Consider the following 18257-nt stretch of genomic DNA (forward strand, 5'->3'; position numbering starts at 1 on the left):
CACACACCGGATCCGCAGCGGATTTCACACTGCAAGTTTGCAGCGAAATCTGCTGCGAATCCTAGTAGTGTGATTTTCAATGTGGTTACATACCGCAGCAGAATTTTTATTCCACTGCGAGTATGTAACCCAGCCCCTTTAACCCCCCCCCCCCCCCGCAGCATACATTACCTGCTAGGTGCCGCGGCTGCATGTGAGGCTCCCAGCTCCCGTCGGTCCCACTCAGCCAATCAGTGACCTGCGGTGCTGAGCAGGTAACGTTTGCTGAGGGCGGCGAGGGTTAAAGGGGCCGGGTTACATTCTCGCAGCGGAATAAAAATTCTGCTGTGGGTATATAACTCCATTGAAGTGACTGTACCAGGATTCGCAGCGGATTTCCTTGCAAACTTCCGGTACATGTGAAGCCACCCTTAAGCATTTTTTTCTTTTTTGCAATGCACTTTCCAGATTAGCTCAATCACCTGGAAAATTATTCTGAAAAGCCCTGTGTAAGGTTTTATCGAAAGACAAAGCTGCCCTTTCTATTGTGACATACTCAGTTGGCATGAAAGGCCAGAGCCACACATCTGTGTATTGGAAGAATAGATGTAAAATAAACAGGTAGTAAGGATCAGTTTCTGTAACGTACACATTAGACACGTTTATAAAGCATTTGTGCCATTTATTTATTTTTTGCACTTTTCACCATGCTGGTCACTTTTAGTGTTTGACCTAATGAGGGGTGTGGTTTAACTTCATAACATTATTTGTTGTTAAATGATGGCTGTCCACCCCCCCTCCAAAAAAACGGCCATCATTTTGGCAGTGTTTGAACATAGCCTTATTCTTTAAAGCTGTCATTAATTTGTTCATAAATATGTTGGTATATGGTTACTGCTTGGCCTTTTAAAGACTTTTTTAAAAATCTACTTTAATTTCATGCCAAAATTGCCGATAACAATGGTCAAAATTGTTCATCTGCTTTATGCATGAAAAACAGCTTATAGTTTCCTTACACCTGCATAACTATTGTCTTCTAATATATAAGAAAAGAATTCACAATGCACTTTCCAGATTAGCTCAGTCAACTGGAAAAACACTATGAAAAACCCCTTGTTAGGATTCATAGAAAGACAAAGCTACCCTTTCTGTTCTGACATACTCAGGTGGCATGAAAGGCCAGAGCCACGTGTATTGGAGGAATAGATGTGGAATTATCAGGTAGTTAGGATCAGTTGCTGCAGTGTACAAAGGGCAGTATACTACAGTTGTGATTTATTTCTTATTTGTTACAAGGTTGCATGCCTCAGGTGTAGTGAGCCAGAACTTTGCATGACCAAAATCACAATTTTCTAATGGAAGTAAATGAGGTATCTCTCTACTTAAATATGTGCCATTCAACCCCTTCATGACCCAGCCCAAAATGACTTAAATGACTGCGCCAATTTTCTTTTTTGCATTTTCAAGAACAAGTAAACTTTGTAATGGCCTTTAAATCTACCAAAAAATGAATGGTGGAATCCCAAAAATATTATTTATGGTGCCATGATCTCTAGTTTTTACTATTATACTATTATTACTGTCATATGTGTGTAGATTGGATGTTTTGATCACTTAATAACTTTATTACTTTAATAGATCAGACAATTAGGCACACTACGATAATAATCTATTTAATTATTTTTTCGTTTTTATTTGTATAATGGGAAGTGGGTGGTTTAAACTTTTATTGGGGGAGGAGCTTTGGGATATTTTGAAAAAACTTGGGGACTATTAAATGCAATTATTACATTGTATACACTGGTCAATGCTTTGCCATAGCAAAATATTGATCAGTATTGTTCACGTCACTGTGCCGCACGGGTACTTCATGAGTCGTCTGGTGACAGGCGCCTGTGCTGTACCCGCAAGGTTCGTCTAGGGGTTATACACTAGTTTACACTATGACATTTTTCAGCAATCATGATCATTATAGACGTCCGTCATTAGCTGTTGCATCTCAGTCAGTGATTGGCTGCCTATCACTTCAGAGATGGGTGTAGAAGCTTCGGTTGCAGCTGGGGAGAGGCAGGAGGACACCAGGAAGTGTGGGCAGTTAAATATACTTGTTTATTATTTACTATATGAAGAAAAGGAGCACAGAGCGATTAGATCCAATCGGCAGATTATTAATCCATGTAATAAAGACAACAATCAGCTAAAGAAACAATCATTGGTTTAACATGTTTAAAAATCATTGTATGGCGGTGTTATTACATGCAGCGATGTGTGGCTGAGAGCTGAGGAATGTGTAAACTTTATACTTACCTGTCCCCGGTGTCCTTCTGGCTTCTCCCCACTCACCGCAGCCTCCGCTTGCACGTCTGAAGCAGTCTCTGCAGTGAAAGGCCACTCAGCTAATTACTGGCTGCAGCGTTCTCCCATCTGAGACAGTGATTGGCTGTCTCAGACTGTAACTCTTTATTCTTGGTAATGTTTAACTGTAACGTTACTGTCACATTACATTTTTAACCCCAGACAAAGCATTTACGCAAAGCAAACACAAGGTTGCCTGGGGTTCATCCTCTCCTTTTGTCTCTACCTAGATGTTTTATGGCCCAGTATTTCTTAGTTGTGTGACTTTCTTACTTCCCTTTTTCCACTTTGCACTTTAGCTTTTGCTTGTTAGCCCAATAAGATTTACCTACTCTGTGCAACAGTGTATGGGTTTACATACATTGGTAACCCTCACTTTTCTACTACTTTTTTCTTTGCTGTGATCAGGTTCACATGGACTACTTGTTTTTATAATTGCTTTTTTTTTTTTTTATGTTGTATTTCACATTTTGATTGTGTCAACAAATAGTTTTATTTTTCATGTCCCCTTGTAGTGCATACAAACATCATAGATAGGGGTTCCCTTGTATTATAATGGGAGGGGAGCAAGTGAAGGAGTGTATGCCAACTCTATGAAAGATTTTTAACCCCTTAACGACATCAGGCGTAAATTTACGCCCCCGCGCCCTGGTACTTAGCGTAAATGGACGTAAATTTACGCCCGATGTTTCCCTGATTGCTGTGTGTTCACACACAGCGGTCGGGGAAGATGGCCTACTATAATGTATAGCAGGCCATCTCTGCTCGTCGGCACGGGGGGTGATTAACCCCTCCCGTGCCGACGATCGCTGCTATAGGCTGATCAATACAGAACAGCATATAGCAGCTAAATTCAGCTTTCCGGGTCATCGGTGACCCGGTGACCCGGAAAGCACTGGCGATTGGTGCTGTCCGAGACAGCACCAATCACCATTAGTGTCCGGGGAAAAGATGGCGCCGATGCCACCTCCACGATCGCCGTGATAGGCCGGCCAGTACCGGCCGGCCCATCACGGCGATCAAACCGTTAAAAAACAGTGTCCCCGGGTTCTGCACCCCTCAGCTAGTTAGCTGAGGGGTGCAGAACAGGTGTGTATAGTGTAGGTGCACTATACTCACCAGATCTGGGAGTCCGGAGCAGCGATTGGGTCCCGCGCGTCCTCGCGTCTTCACTTCCGGGTTCGATCGGGTCCCATCGGCAATTTCCGGCTCTTCGGGCATTTCCGTGGCCCCTATCTTCGGCAGTCTTTGTCAGCTTCTCTGTACTGCCCCCTAGCAGCTGATCAGTGAATATCATTCACTGATCAGTTGCTTTAGGTTAAAAAAAAAGTTTTTTGTTTTTTTTTTTTAAATTTTTTTTTTTAAACTTTTTATTCACCCTAACGCCGCTGAGTGCTGATCAGCATCACACGTAAGTGCGCCGCTGATCAGCAACTCCTCCTTTTTGGCGTAGGGGCGTTTTTCCCCCCTATATCCTACCGCCACTGTCTGCTGATAAGTACCGCACACAAGTGCGGCATTTATCAGCAGCTTCTTTTTTGGCGTAGAGATATTTTTTTCTTACTGTCAAAAAGACGTAAAAAAACACTACACTACACCACACTACATGAAATAAAGTTTTACACTACAACACTACACATTTACATACCCCATATACTAGTCCCCGTATAAAGATGGCCCCCAGGGTGTTTTCGGTGTCGGACGCATACGTTATTATTGCCTCCCACACTGAAACAGCCAGTGAGGATGAATGGGGGGATCCTTCTTTCCTCCATTCATCCTCATCCTCCTCATCATCCAGTGACGTGTCTGGGGGTAGCGTAGCGTACGCTGCCCCCCAGACACGTCTTTCCCGCCAGTACCGTACCAATAAGAGATCACGGTATGGCGTGAAATTCTCCAAACTCTGTGAGAGTACCTCAGGGTACACTTATAGATTTAGGGTAGGTGCACACTGCGGAATGGCGAAGGATAACCCTTTGTGCATTCCGCTGCTGGCACCTGCCGGCGGACTGATGCGGGTGAGTGTCTCCACCCATGTCATAGACTCCATTCTATGCACGGGCAGATTCCATTGTCCGTCCAAAGAATGAACACGTTCATTCTTAGGACAGAGGGCGAAATCCGCCTGTGCATAGAATGGAGTGTGACATGAGCGGAGACGCGCGCCTCCATCAGTCCGCCGGCGGGTGGCAGCTGCGGAATGCACAAAGGGTTATCCTTCGTCATTCTGCAGTGTGCACGTACCCTTAGAGTGTATGAAGGAAGGGACAGCCGAATCCAGCCCCCAGATGACCCCCCCCATCCTCGGAGTTAGTGGGAAGATCGTTCGGGAACTGATCTTCCCACTGCTGGATAAAGGTTACCACCTGTACGGGGATAACTTTTATACCAGCACCCCCTCTTCCGGTCCCTCGCTGCCCGAGCTACTGTAGCTTGCGGCACGATCCGAAAATATCGGAGGTAGTAATAGAGCCCTAATATTTAGCAGCCATGGAGCGGACCCAGCGCTTCTGGAGAAAGGGAGACCCTGTATCGCACGAGGGAAACATTTTCCAGGTGACGTCCCCCACACTGGAAAACAGGAGACCCCAGAAGAAGTGCAGAGTGTGGCGTAACAGGGGGATCAGGAAGGACGCCATTTTCCAGTGTGACGCCTGTCCTGATCACCCCGGCCTCTGCATACTGGATCGCTTCAAGGCGCACCACACGTCATTGGAGTTCTACATTTTCTAAATTCCTTCCCTTATTCCTATTTCAGGGGTCACGTTGATCCAGGGATTATTCTGATCGCCATTATGGAGTCGGGAAGGAATTTTTCCCCTGTGATGAAGCTATTGTCGTCTGCCTCACAAGGGTTTTTTGCCTTCCTCTGCATCAACACAGGTTGAATTTGATGGACACCTGTCATTTTCAACCTTATAAACTAATAATTGGCCTAATACCTCCAAATAAATTAGAATTGTCCCTTTTCCCCAGCTAAGTAGGTATGGCCGCCATTCCCATTAGAGGATGCCATGATGCAATTACAAAGCCTCTGTGTGGCCAGGAGAGTAGTTTTGGGGTGTAGTTTCTAGAATGGGGTCACTTGTGGGGGTTTCTACTGTCCTGGCAGCACGGGAGCTTTGTAATTGCGACATGGCCTCCATCCTCCATTCCAGACTCTAAATGGCGCTCTGTCCCTATGGTGGCTTGCCCTGTGCCCATATGGCACATTATGTCCACATGTGGGGTATTTTCGTACTCGGGGGAAATTAACCTACACGTTTTGCATTCATTTTCTTTTTTAACCCCTTGTGGAAACGGAAAAAATCCAGGCTCGACCAACATTTAGTGTAAAAAATGTTTAATTTTTACACTAAATCATTGATCTTGTCTGGATTTTTTTATTTTCACAAGGAGTTAAAAGATAAAAAAAGCACAAAATGTGTAGAGCGATTTCCCCTGAGTACGAAAATACCCCATATGTGGACATAAAGCACCATGCGGGTGCAGGGTAAGCCTCCAAAGGGAAGGAGCACCATTTGGCTTTTGGAAGCTGGATTTGGCTGAAATGGATTTCGAGGGGCCATGTTGCATTTAAAAGGCCCCTGTGTTGCCAAGACAGTTGAACCACCCCACAAGTGACCCCATTATGGAAACTACACCCCTCAGGGAATGTAACAAGGGATGTAGTGAGCATATGGACCCCACTGGTGACGGGTACAAATGTGGAACAATGTGGCGTGAAAATTAAATATTACATTTTTTACACTATAATGTTGGTCTAGCCTTGAATTTTACATTTTCACAAGGGGTTAAAAGAGAAAGAAAGCCACAAAATGTGTAGAGCAATTTCCCCCAAGTCCGTAAATACCCCACATGTGGACATAAACCGCAATGTGGGTGCAGGGCAAGCCTCCAAAGGGAAGGAGCGCCATTTGGATTTTGGAGGTTGGATTTGGCCAGAATGGATGATAAACGCCATGTCGCATTTACAGAGCCCTTGTGCTGCCAAAACACTGGAAACCCCCACAAATGACCCCATTCTGAAAACAACACCCCTCAAGAAATCTAACAAGGGGTGCAGTGAGGATATGTACCCCTGGATGACTGGCACATATGTGCCGTGAAAGTGAAAAAATTAAAATTTTCACTTTCACGTCACATTTTTCTACATTTGTGCCCATCACCAGTGGGGTCCATATCCTCACTGCACCCCTTATTAGATTCCTTGAGGGGTGTAGTTTCCAGAATGGGGTCACTTGTGGGGGGTTTCCAGTGTTTTGGCAGCACAATCGCTTTGTAAATGCGAAATGGCCCTTGAAATCCATTCCAGTGAAATCCAGCTTCCAAAAGCCAATTGGCGCTCCTCCCCTTTGGAGGCTCGCCCTGCACCCAAATTGCGCTTTATGTCCACATGTTGGGTATTTCCGTACTTGAGAGAAACTGCGCTACACATTTGTGTTTTTTTTCCTTTCATCCCTTTGTGAAAAGGAAAATTGAAGGCTAGAACAACGTTTTAGTGTAAAAAATAAATTTTTCTTTTTTCACGCCATATTGTTAGGAAAATCTGTGAAGCACCTGTGGGGTCCAGATGCTCACCGCACCCCTTGTTATATTCCTTGAGGGGTCTAGTTTTCTAAATGGTGTCCCTTTAGGGGTGTTTTTTAGGTTTTGGCACCCCAGAGCCTCTGCCAACCTGAAGTGGTACAGTCAAAAATGATCAAATATAACGGAGCCATTGAAATTCACTAGGTGCTCCTTTATATCTGAGGCTTGTGGTTGTGTCAAATAGTGCAATAGGGTCACATATGGGGTATTTCTATAAACTGCAGAAATGGGGCAATCAATATTGGCGTGCATTTCTCTGGTAATAAGTTAATAAATATGAAAAATATTGGATTACAATAAAATCTCTGCACAGAAAATTAAAATGTTCAAATTTCTTACACACTTAGCTTTTATTTCTGTGACTCTCCTAAAGGGTTAAAACACTTTCTGGATGTGCTTTTGCAGAGCTTGGGGGGTGCAGTTTCTGAAATGGGGTGCTTTGTGGGGCTTTCTAACATACAGGCCCCTCAAATACACTTCAAACCTGAACAGGTCCCTAAAAATATCTGATTTTGAAATTTTACAGAAAATTTGGAAATTTGCTGCTTATGTTTTACGCTTTCTATTGTCTAAAAAAAATGAAAGATTGTTTAATAAATGCCGCCAACATAAAGTAGACATGTTGCTAATGCTATTTAATATATAATTTATGTGGTATAACCACTTTCTGTATAAGCAGAAAAGTTTCAAAGTTGGAAAAATGCATTTTTTCACAATTTTTCACGTTATTTGTTTTTTTTTCATAAAGATTTGTTATAAGTATCGACTCCAATTTACCAGAAATGTAAAGTACAATATGTCACGAGAAAACAGTCTTAGAATTAGCCGGACAGGTAAAAGCATCCCGAAGTTATTAATGAATAAAATGACACTGTTCATATTCATAAAATTTGTCTCTGTCATTAAGGCCATTTCAGGCTCTGTCTTTAAGGGGTTAAATATAGTATTTTATTGTTTTTATCCATTCTATTCTAGATATGTAATAAGTACCTTGGAACTCATGGTTGCAGAGGACTATATGATTGTGTACTTAAATGGAGCCACACCAAGAAGAAAGATGCCAGGACTTGGGTGGATGAAGAAGTGTTATCAAATGATAGATAGAAGGTGAAAAAACAATAGACTATGGATATTTGTCATTGTTCTTTTTCTGTAAATAACTCGTATTTGTGCCTATTTTTGTTGTTAGTTGTATTTACTATTTAGTATTCGCCAGTCAAATATGTTTTGGCTTCAATTTGGCTTCATTTTTGGCTTCAAAAATATATACTTGAGGTTTTTGGCTGCTGTGCCTGATTTAAGAACTTCACAATTTTTGTAAAAATTCCGTTGATGCAAGGCTACGAATACCTTATTTTTGGGAGGCATGAGTGCAATGCTTTCAACTTGGAAGTTCATCTGTAGTGACTATTTATTAGTCAACTTAGTGACTAGTTATTAAATTCACCAAACAGAAGTTAGAAAAAAAAAGGTCTAAAACTAGTTAGAAAATTTGTCCTGATTAGACACTACAATACATTCCCCCATATATTGTCCACAGTCTTTTTTTGTTATTAATATGCACTATGTGAGGTGCTGTTATCTCAAAGTTTTTCTGCAGGTCACACAACGATTGCATAAGCTGCTATGGTTATCCGACAACAATATTTCTATGGTAACAAATGATGTATAGTAAATATTGGATGTTAATGCATATGTTAACTACTTTATCCCTTATCACAGGTTAAGGAAGAACTTGAAGTCATTCATAATCGTTCATCCATCTTGGTTTATCAGAACTATATTAGCCGTGACACGTCCTTTCATAAGGTAAATATATGTATAGTTGTAATCTATTTTATTGAGCACACATTGTGCGATATGCTATAATTTAATACGACATGCAGAGAAAGGAGCTGTTGCACATCACACCTATGGCTGACACCCTACTTTGCGGGGTTGGCGGTTGCTGACCGACAGTGTGGAGACCATGTGAAACAGGAGACCATGTGAAACAGGAGACCGGCACGTGGTACATGGGGCAATATGGTTCGATCAAATTATATACCAACATCCTAGCGTTGGTTTTTAAATGTAGCCGAGTGGCATTAGTGTCAGCCATAGGTGTGAGGTGCAGTGCTCCTTTCTCTCCATGTCGTATCCTATTATTTTATACCGCCACTAGTGTCAGGAACGAGTATTCCTGGCCCCAAGCCCTGGAAGTAAAGTGTCAGTGCCCTTTTATTTTTCATTCCATATTTGGAGCTGGCAAAGTTATGGGCCATTTCCAAACAATACAGTTGTGTGCAAACGTTTACATACTCCGGCAGAATTTTAATTTTCTTGCCTTTTTTTTTTTTTACAGAGAATGAGAATGATAACACAAAACTTTTTTCAACTTATGGTTAGTGGTTATGTAAAGCCATTTATTGTCAAACTACTGTTTTCTCTAAATCATAATGACAACCAAAAACATCCAAATGATCCTGATCAGTTCTTAATACCGTGTATTGCCCCCTCTAACATCACTGACAGCTTGAAGTATTTTGTGGTAGTTGTGTATGAGGCTTTTAATTTTCTCAGATGGTCAAACTGCTCATTCTTCTTGGCAAAAAGCCTCCAATTCCTGTGAATTCTTGGTCTGTCTTGTGTAAACTGCGCGCTTAAAGGGAACCAATCACATATAAATTGACTATTTAGCTGAGGAAGAGTGCTGATAAATCATTCAGCACACTTCCCATACATATCCTTATATCCCCTATCCCTGCAAATGAAAACTTATAATCTTACTTTTATACATTGGCATGCTGTATGTTAATCACCGGCAAATAGTCATCTGGGCGGTGGGCTATGGGAAGGTAGTCATGGTCCCCTGGGCGGTTCAGCGGTGTAATCACGCCCATCTGGGCGTGAGGGACGTGATTCAAACTCCAGTGAAGCTGTGAGAATGTTGCCATGCCGCCGGAAGCTACAGCACGACTCCAGAGGACGTCACAGCTTTACTGGAGTTTAAATTATACCTCTCACGCCCAGAGGGGTGTGATTACATCGTCGAACCGCCCAGGGGACCGTGACTACCTTCCCACAGCCCAACGCCCAGATGACTACTTGCCGGTGATTACCATACAGTGCGCCAATCTATAAAAGTAAGATTATAATTTTTCATTTGCAGGGACGGAGGATATAAAGATATGTATGGGAAGTGTGCTAAATGATTTATCAGCACACTTCCTCAGGTGAATAGTCATTTATACATGATTGGTTCCCTTTAAGATATCCCCAGAGTGGCTCAATGATATTAAAGTCAGGAGACTGAGATGGCCACTCCAGAACCTTCACTTTGTTCTAATACCTAAAGAATTGATAATGTCAGTCAGCAGTGTTCAATCTGTGATTAACTAATGGAAAATTAGGGGCTCTGTAAAAAGCAAACCAGTCAGGTAAACTAACAAACATTTCAGCCACAACTGAAATACCCACAAATAACATCAGCTGAAACACAGGACTCTCTAAAAAATAGATGGACAATAAGGATGCACTTAAAGAAAAATGGACTGCATGGTTGAGTCGCCAGAAGAAAGCTATTAATGGGCAAATGCCAAAAAGTATGTCACCTACAATACGCTAAACAGCACAGAGACAAGCCTCAAAACTTCTAGAACAAGGTCATTTAAAATGATGAGACCAAAATTAAACTTCTTGGCCACAACTAAAAATTTTACCTTTGGAGAGGAGTCAACAAGACCTATGATGAAAGGAATGCCAAACGTACTGTAAAGTAAAGGCACAGGAAACTTGGTTAAAGTTGAAGAAAGATGAATGCAGCACTTTATCAGCAAATTCTGGGGGCAAATTTGCACTCATTAGCCCGGAATCTGCGCATGGGACGTACTTGGACGTTCCATAATGATAAAGAGCCAAAACACAAGCCAAAGTTGACCTGTCATTGGCTACAGCAGAACAAAGTGAAGGTTCTGGAGTGGCCATCTCAGTCTTCTGACCTCAATATAATTGAGCCACTCTGTGGAGATCTCAAGCACGCAGTTCATGCAAGACAGACCAGGAATTTACAGGAACTGGAGAATTTTTGCCAAGAAGAAAGGGCAGCTTTACCATCTGAGAAAATAAATAGCCTGTTTCATAACTACTAAAAAAGATTTCAAGCTGTCATTGATGTTAGAGGGGGGCAATACACAGTATTAAGTATTAACTGGGGTTTTTAAACTTTTTATCAGGGTCATTTGGATGTTTATGGTTTTTATTATTATTTAAAAAGAGTAAGCACAGTAGTTTGAAAATAAATGGCTATGCCCGACCACTAACCATTAGTGTAAAAATATAATATAGCCAGTAATATATGGCTTTTCAAGACATCCTGTTGTTTACTTTTAGGCTAAACTTGCATTAGCTAAACAACATATTGATATAGAAAGCCAAAAGAGCTGGGTAAAAGTAAAATGGGTTTTACAGCAGTATTTATTCTGTGAATGGACTGTAGGAGTCTAATGACGGGCATCCAGTCAGTACCTGGGAAGGTTTTGCTACAGGATTACCTATCTCTCTGTCTTTTACATTCTGGTGTACTAACGGGGGTGATTCTAGGTTTTCTGCTGCCTGGGGCGGAAATTGAAACTGGTCCCTAAAAACTTAATAATGTGAGTGATGTGCCAGAGCTGTTCAGGGGCCTTGGGGATGGGGTCCCAAAACTATTTCTGAGGTTACCCCCCAGTGCTGGCCCTGACAGTGCCCACCCCACCCCCAGGGATCCCTAACAGTGCCAGTAATTCACTGCTACAAAAGGAAGGCTGACCTGTCATGGGGCTCCTGTATTTGTCATTCCCCTCCTGCCAGACATGTGTTGTTGGGGAGGAGCCAGCAGGCCCTGCAGAGTTCAGCAGGCCACAGTGCATGGATTAGTCTGCCAGGCCCTGTCATTCAGTCAGACTGACTTAATAAAAAAGTGACAGGGCAGGATTGTGCCGCCCCCTCAAGGACCTGAGATTCTGCCACCTGAGGCAGAATCCTTAATACGTCTCATGGCAGAAGTGGCCCAGTGTAATGTTTGCTGAGAATTTGGTGGCTCCGTTGACTTCCATTCAAAAAAAAAAAAGGATCAAAACAGTTCCGTTTTACTTAACATACACAAAAACTTAGTCGATCTCAGTTTTGTGTCTGTTAAAAAAAAAAACTGAGCCGTTTGGTTCAGTTTTTTATAATAAAAGTCAATGGAAAAACATCAAAACGGATACACACAAATGCATCTGTTTTCTTTCATCTGTTTTTTGCAAAAAATGGATGAACAAAACGGATTGCAAAAACACAGTGTGAACCCAGCCTAACTAAATGATTGAACACAGCATCCAATCTACAGCAAGCACAGTACATGTTAAAGGGGTAGTGCGGCGCTAAACAATTATTCACTAAATAACACACATTACAAAGTTATACAACTTTGTAATGTATGTTATGTTAGTGAATGGCCCCAAACGCGGCTGAGCACAGTTATGCTCAGCCAATCGCGGCTGAGCAGCTGATGAGGCGGCAGAAGGCAGCCGGCACGTGGGACAGAGCTGTTCGGCCGGACGCCCGAAGATTACATCATTGTCGCAAGATGGCGGACGGGGGTCGACACGGATCAGGTGAGTATAGAGCACTACACTTCTGGGTCTAGCGTGTAATGTGTGTTATTTAGTGAATAATTGTTTAGCGCTGCACTACCCCTTTTATGTACCCTATTATTACTTAGTGCTTTTTTATGTATTTAGATTATGATTAATACTGTTTAGATACCTAAACAAATATATTTTTCTCTCAGCTCCAAGTTTAGCAGCAAGATAAAGTATGTCTCCAGTTTAGCTGAGCTCAAAGAGTTGATTCCAATGGAATATGTGCAGATCCCAGAAAGTATTATCAAGTAAGTCATTGTGTCAGGGCAATTGTTTAACATATCAACAACTGAAGAATGTCTTTTTTTCGTTGCTTTGTTATATATCATGTAGCTGTAACAAAATAACATGGGAAGTGCTAGGTGTCAGCTTCCTGCCAATCAATGATTGACAATTGGTGATTGAGGCCATTGACATTTCCAATTGCCTTCCCTCATGGCACCCTAGGCTGCCTCCTCAAACTGCCCCTTGTCCTGCCCAGCATTCAATGAGAGCTCCGGCTTCAATTTCTTGAACTATGTTGTCCGTTTTTGTTTTTAGCAACAAGGTCAGTTTTTTGAGGACTAAATAATGATAAAGTACACAGTTAGCAAGAACTGGACTCCCATTGCCCTTAAAATGCATGTTATGAAACTAGATTTATTCTTTTTATTATACTTCAAGATAGTTTACATGTTAAACTGTGGATCCCAGGCTGATGACAGGTGAGGGCCTTCAAGCTTGAGATAGGTGCAGATCCCAGAGATGGCATCTATCAGACATGTATGGCATATTCTGTGGGTGCAATGCAGGAGTATTGAGATGAGAATACCTCTTCAAAGATTATTTCTGATTAAAAAGGTTGTCACATAGGCAGAACATAGCTTACTTACTGTCATTCCATGTCTCGGAAGTATCCCTTGCGAACCGTGGAGAGGCTGGTCTAAGTCCTGATCATTGTTTCACCTGCACACAATATCCAGTAGCTGCATGGTGTCTCAGATGTTGCAGCAACACTGTGCTACTGTTGGACATCACATGCAGGTATGGTTTTGCCCAGACGTGATGATTGGGTTTTGGACCTGCCTCCCAGCACCCGGAAAAAGTTAATGGGGGAGATTTATCAAAGGGTGTAAAATTTAGACTGGTGCAAACTGCCCACAGCAACCAATCACAGCTCTTCTTTCCTTTCACCAGAGCTGGAAGCTGAGCTGTGATTGGTTGCTGTGGGCAGTTTTTACCAGTCTAAACTTTACACCCTTTGATAAATTTCCCCCAATATGTTATTTGGAAAAGACCTATAGTTTAAACCAAATTTGTATGTTAAATCTATTTTTTAAGAATTTTTGTGTTTTTTTCTCATTTTTCATTTTGAATAATAACAGGTTATGGCTACAGCTCACCTCCCCCTCCTTGCACAATGATTTCTGCACAGGTCAAAGAGTATGCCCAGAAAACTAATGGATGGATCAATGGATCTATTTAACTCTAGTGTTGCCTGTTGTAAATCATATCTCTAAATGCTGTTAAAAGAATAGAGCAGAAGTTGAGGCATTGTGGCTTTCCCCCATAATAATTTTCAAAAAATGAAATAAAAATATTATAACATATTTATCTGGATCTAATCAGTAAAAAAATCTAGGTAATCCATTAAAAAGTATTAATATAGAAAAGGGTCTAGCCTTGGAGATCGTACAGTACGCTTAACATATACATTTATATACATTTTACCTAATATGCAGCTGTTCCTGGAATGGCATATACAGCACTTGGAGTTTTTCTAAAAAAAAAAAAAAAAGAAGAAAATAGAGATGATAGAAACTGGTCTTGTTTAATTAACTTTTACATGTCTGTTTTCCATGTTCTTTTTTACTAGAAGGGCCCCATATAGGTAAACTGAACTTATTACATTGCACACTCTGAAAATAATAGGTTATTCAGGTAATACACACATTCTCCATGTCCTCCAGCACAAGAGCTGCACTTATAGTTTATATAAGTTCATGAACCAGAACCTGTCCTCAGTTTACATGGTAGTAATTATAGTGCTTGAAAAGCACTATATTGTAATCCGTATTCTTCTTCTTCTTCTTCCGTTTCTTCTTCCAGCCATTTTTCTGCGCGTAATACAGCCCGAACCGCTTTGCGCACAGACTCCGTTCAAACTGCGTTTTGAAGCCCTCGGCGGTGTGTGGTGTGCTATCTATTTTTCGTTTCGATCGGATTTGTCGTTTTTAAGAAATTTACATTTAAAGACCACAAATTTCCCATAGAAAATAATGGTCCATTGCAAATAATGGCCACACTCTAACCGCTAACAGCCAATCACAGCACATATGCAAATAGCTGAAATATAGCAGCCAATAGGAACTCTAAGGTCTCGTCATGCATTGTATCACACCATCCACAGTCACATGTCCACTATTGGCCAATAGAAGATGTAATATATGGAAGGTCCTTAACCATTTTGTCTCCCTGACATGAGTAAGATTGTCATGGTAACCGAGCAATGGTCTTTACCATTATAAGTAGCAGAGGTCAGTCAGTAAAATAGCAGAGCTGAGGCAGCCATGTAGCAGGTGCGGGATCCAAGCTGCTCTTAAAGGGACGGTACCCAAGCCGCTCTTAAAGGAACGGTACCCAAGTCGCTCTTAAAGGGACCCAAGCCGCTCTAAATGGGTCCCTTTAAGAGCGAACTAAGTACCTGTAAGAGCGACCCGGGTCCCTTTAAGAGCGACCTGGGTTCCTTGAGGGGGTAAATGGGTCCCTTTAAGAGCGAAATATGTCCCTTTAAGAGCGACCTGGGTCCCTTTAAGAGCGAAATGGGTCCCTTTAAAAGTGATCTGGGTCCCTTTAAAGGAAATATTTCACTCTTAAAGAGACCCATTTCGCTCTTAAAGAGCGACCTGGGTCCCTTTAAGAGTGAAATATGTCCCTTTAAGAGCAACCTGGGTCCCTTTAAGAGCGAAATATGTCCCTTTAAGAGCGACCTTGGTCCCTTTAACAGCGAAATATGTCCCTTTAAGGGCAAAATGGGTCCCTTTAAGAGCGAAATATGTTGCTTTAAGAGCGAACTGGGTCCCTTTAAGAGCAACCTGGGTCCCTTTAAGAGAGAAATATGTCCCTTTAAGAGCGACCTTGGTCCCTTTAAGAGCGAAATATGTCCTTTTAAGAGCGAAATATGTCCCTTTAAGAGCAAAATGGGTCCCTTTAAGAGCGACCTTGGTCCCTTTAAGAGCGACCTGGGTCCCTTTAAGAGCAAAATATGTCCCTTTAAGAGCGACCTGGGACCCTTTAAGAGCAAAATGGGTCCCTTTAAGAGCAAAATGGGTCCCTTTAAGAGCGAAATATGTCCCTTTAAGAGCGAAATATGTCCCTTTAAGAGCAAAATCGGTCCCTTTAAGAGCGACTTTGGTCCCTTTAAGAGCGAAATATGTCCCTTTAAGGGCAAAATGGGTCCCTTTAAGAGCAACCTGGGTCCCTTTAAGAGCGACTTGTGTCCCTTTAAGAGCGACTAGGGTCCCTTTAAGAGCAAAATGGGTCCCTTTAAGAGCGAAATATGTCCCTTTAAGAGCAAAATGGGTCCCTTTAAGAGCAACCTGGGTCCCTGTAAGAGCAAAATATGTCCCTTTAAGAGCGACCTGGATCCCTTTAAGAGCGACCTGGGTCCCTTTAAGAGCAAAATGGGTCCCTTTAAGAGCAAAATGGGTCCCTTTAAGAGCGAAATATGTCCCTTTAAGAGCAAAATCGGTCCCTTTAAGAGCGACCTGGGTCCCTTTAAGAGCGAAATATGTCCCTTTAAGAGCAAAATGGGTCCCTTTAAGAGCGAAATATGTCCCTTTAAGAGCAACCTGGGTCCCTTTAAGAGCGACCTGTGTCCCTTTAAGAGCGACCTGGGTCCCTTTAAGAGCGAAATATGTCCCTTTAAGAGCAAAATGGGTGCCTTTAAGAGCAACCTGGGTCCCTTTAAGAGCAAAATATGTCCCTTTAAGAGCGACCTGGGTCCCTTTAAGAGTTACCTGGGCCCCTTTAAGAGCAAAATGAGTCCCTTTAAGAGCGACCTTGGTCCCTTTAAGAGCTAAATATGTCCCTTCAAGGGCAAAATGGGTCCCTTTAAGAGCAACCTGGGTTCCTTCAAGAGCTAAATATGTCCCTTTAAGAGCAAAATCGGTCGCTTTAAGAGCGACCTTGGTCCCTTTAAGAGCGAAATATGTCCCTTTAATAGCTAAATGGGTCCCTTTAAGAGCAAAATGGGTCCTTTTAAGAGCGAAATATGTCCCTTTAAGAGATAAATCTGTCCCTTTAAGACCTGTGTCCCTTTAAGAGCGACCTGGGTCCCTTTTAAGAGCAAAATATGTCCCTTTAAGAGCAAAATGGGTCCCTTTAAGAGCGACCTGGGCCCCTTTAAGAGCAAAATATGTCCCTTTAAGAGCGACCTGGGTCCCTTTAAGAGCGAACTGGGTCCCTTTAAGAGCAAAATGGGTCCCTTTAAGAGCGAAATATGTCCCTTTAAGAGCAAAATCGGTCCCTTTAAGAGCGACCTTGGTCCCTTTAAGAGCGAAATATGTCCCTTTAAGGGCAAAATGGGTCCCTTTAAGAGCAACCTGGGTCCCTTTAAGAGCGACCTGTGTCCCTTTAAGAGCGACCTGGGTCCCTTTAAGAGCGAAATATGTCCCTTTAAGAGCAAAATGGGTGCCTTTAAGAGCAACCTGGGTCCCTTTAAGAGCAAAATATGTCCCTTTAAGAGCGACCTGGGTCCCTTTAAGAGTGACCTTGGTCCCTTTAAGAGCGAAATATGTCCCTTTAATAGCAAAATGGGTCCCTTTAACCCTTAGGGGACACAGCCAGTTTTCATTTTTGCGTTTTCGTTTTTCCCTCCTCGTGTATATAAGGCCATAGCGCCTGCATTTTTCCACCTAGAGACCCAAGTGAGCCCTTATTTTTTGCGCAACTAATTGTACTTTGCTATGGCAGATGTAATTTTTGCCTAAAATGTGCCGGGAAACCAGAAAAAAATTCAAAGTGTGGTGAAATTGAAAAAAAAAACGCATTTCTTTTATTTGGGGGAAATGTGTTTTTACGCCATTCACCCTGGGGTAAAACTGACTTGTTATGCATGTTCCTCAAGTTGTTACGATTAAAACGATATGTAACATGTATAACTTATATTGTATCTGATGGCCTGTAAAAAATTCAAACCGTTGTTAACAAATATACGTCACTTAAAATGGCTCCATTCCCAGGCTTATAGCGCTTTTATCCTTTGGTCTATGGGTCTGTGTGAGGTGTCATTTTTTGCGCCATGATGTGATCTTTCTATCGGTACCTTGATTGCGCATATATGACTTTTTGATCGCTTTTTATTACAATTATTCTGGATTTGATGCGACAGAAATTGCGCAATTTTGCACTTTGGGATTTTTTTGCGCTGACGCCGTTTACCGTGTGAGATCAGGAATGTGATTAATTAATAGTTTGGGCGATTACGTACGCGGCGATAGCAAACATGTTTGTTTATTAATTAATTAATTTATTTTTATTTATAAAATGGGGAAAGGGGGGTGATTCAGACTTTTATTAGGGGAGGGGGTTTTGTGTTATTAAAAATACATTTTTCTTTTACTTTACACATATACTAGAAGCCCCCCTGGGGGACTTCTAGTATATGTACTCTGATCTCTCATAGAGATCCATGCAGTATAGTTA

The 18257-nt window shown here is 42.0% G+C and overlaps 1 protein-coding gene across 11 annotated transcripts in view; it reads left to right on the forward strand.

Annotated features, from left to right (window-relative positions):
• PRUNE2 (prune homolog 2 with BCH domain) overlaps positions 1–18257 on the forward strand; it is a 95835-nt gene that overhangs the window by 56769 nt on the left and 20809 nt on the right. For all 11 annotated transcript variants that reach the window (XR_011362129.1, XR_011362130.1, XR_011362131.1 and 8 more), the window contains exons 6-8: positions 7903–8034; positions 8650–8736; positions 12722–12820. Coding sequence is in view for 8 of the 11 variants with exons in the window: in XM_069961814.1 (XP_069817915.1) it covers positions 7903–8034; positions 8650–8736; positions 12722–12820 (318 nt within the window). In the remaining 3 variants the exon portion in view is untranslated. The remainder of the gene's footprint in view (positions 1–7902; positions 8035–8649; positions 8737–12721; positions 12821–18257) is intronic.

The sequence above is a fragment of the Dendropsophus ebraccatus genome, chromosome 3 (genome assembly GCF_027789765.1).
Source record: "Dendropsophus ebraccatus isolate aDenEbr1 chromosome 3, aDenEbr1.pat, whole genome shotgun sequence".
In the NCBI taxonomy this organism is placed as follows: Eukaryota; Metazoa; Chordata; class Amphibia; order Anura; family Hylidae; genus Dendropsophus; species Dendropsophus ebraccatus.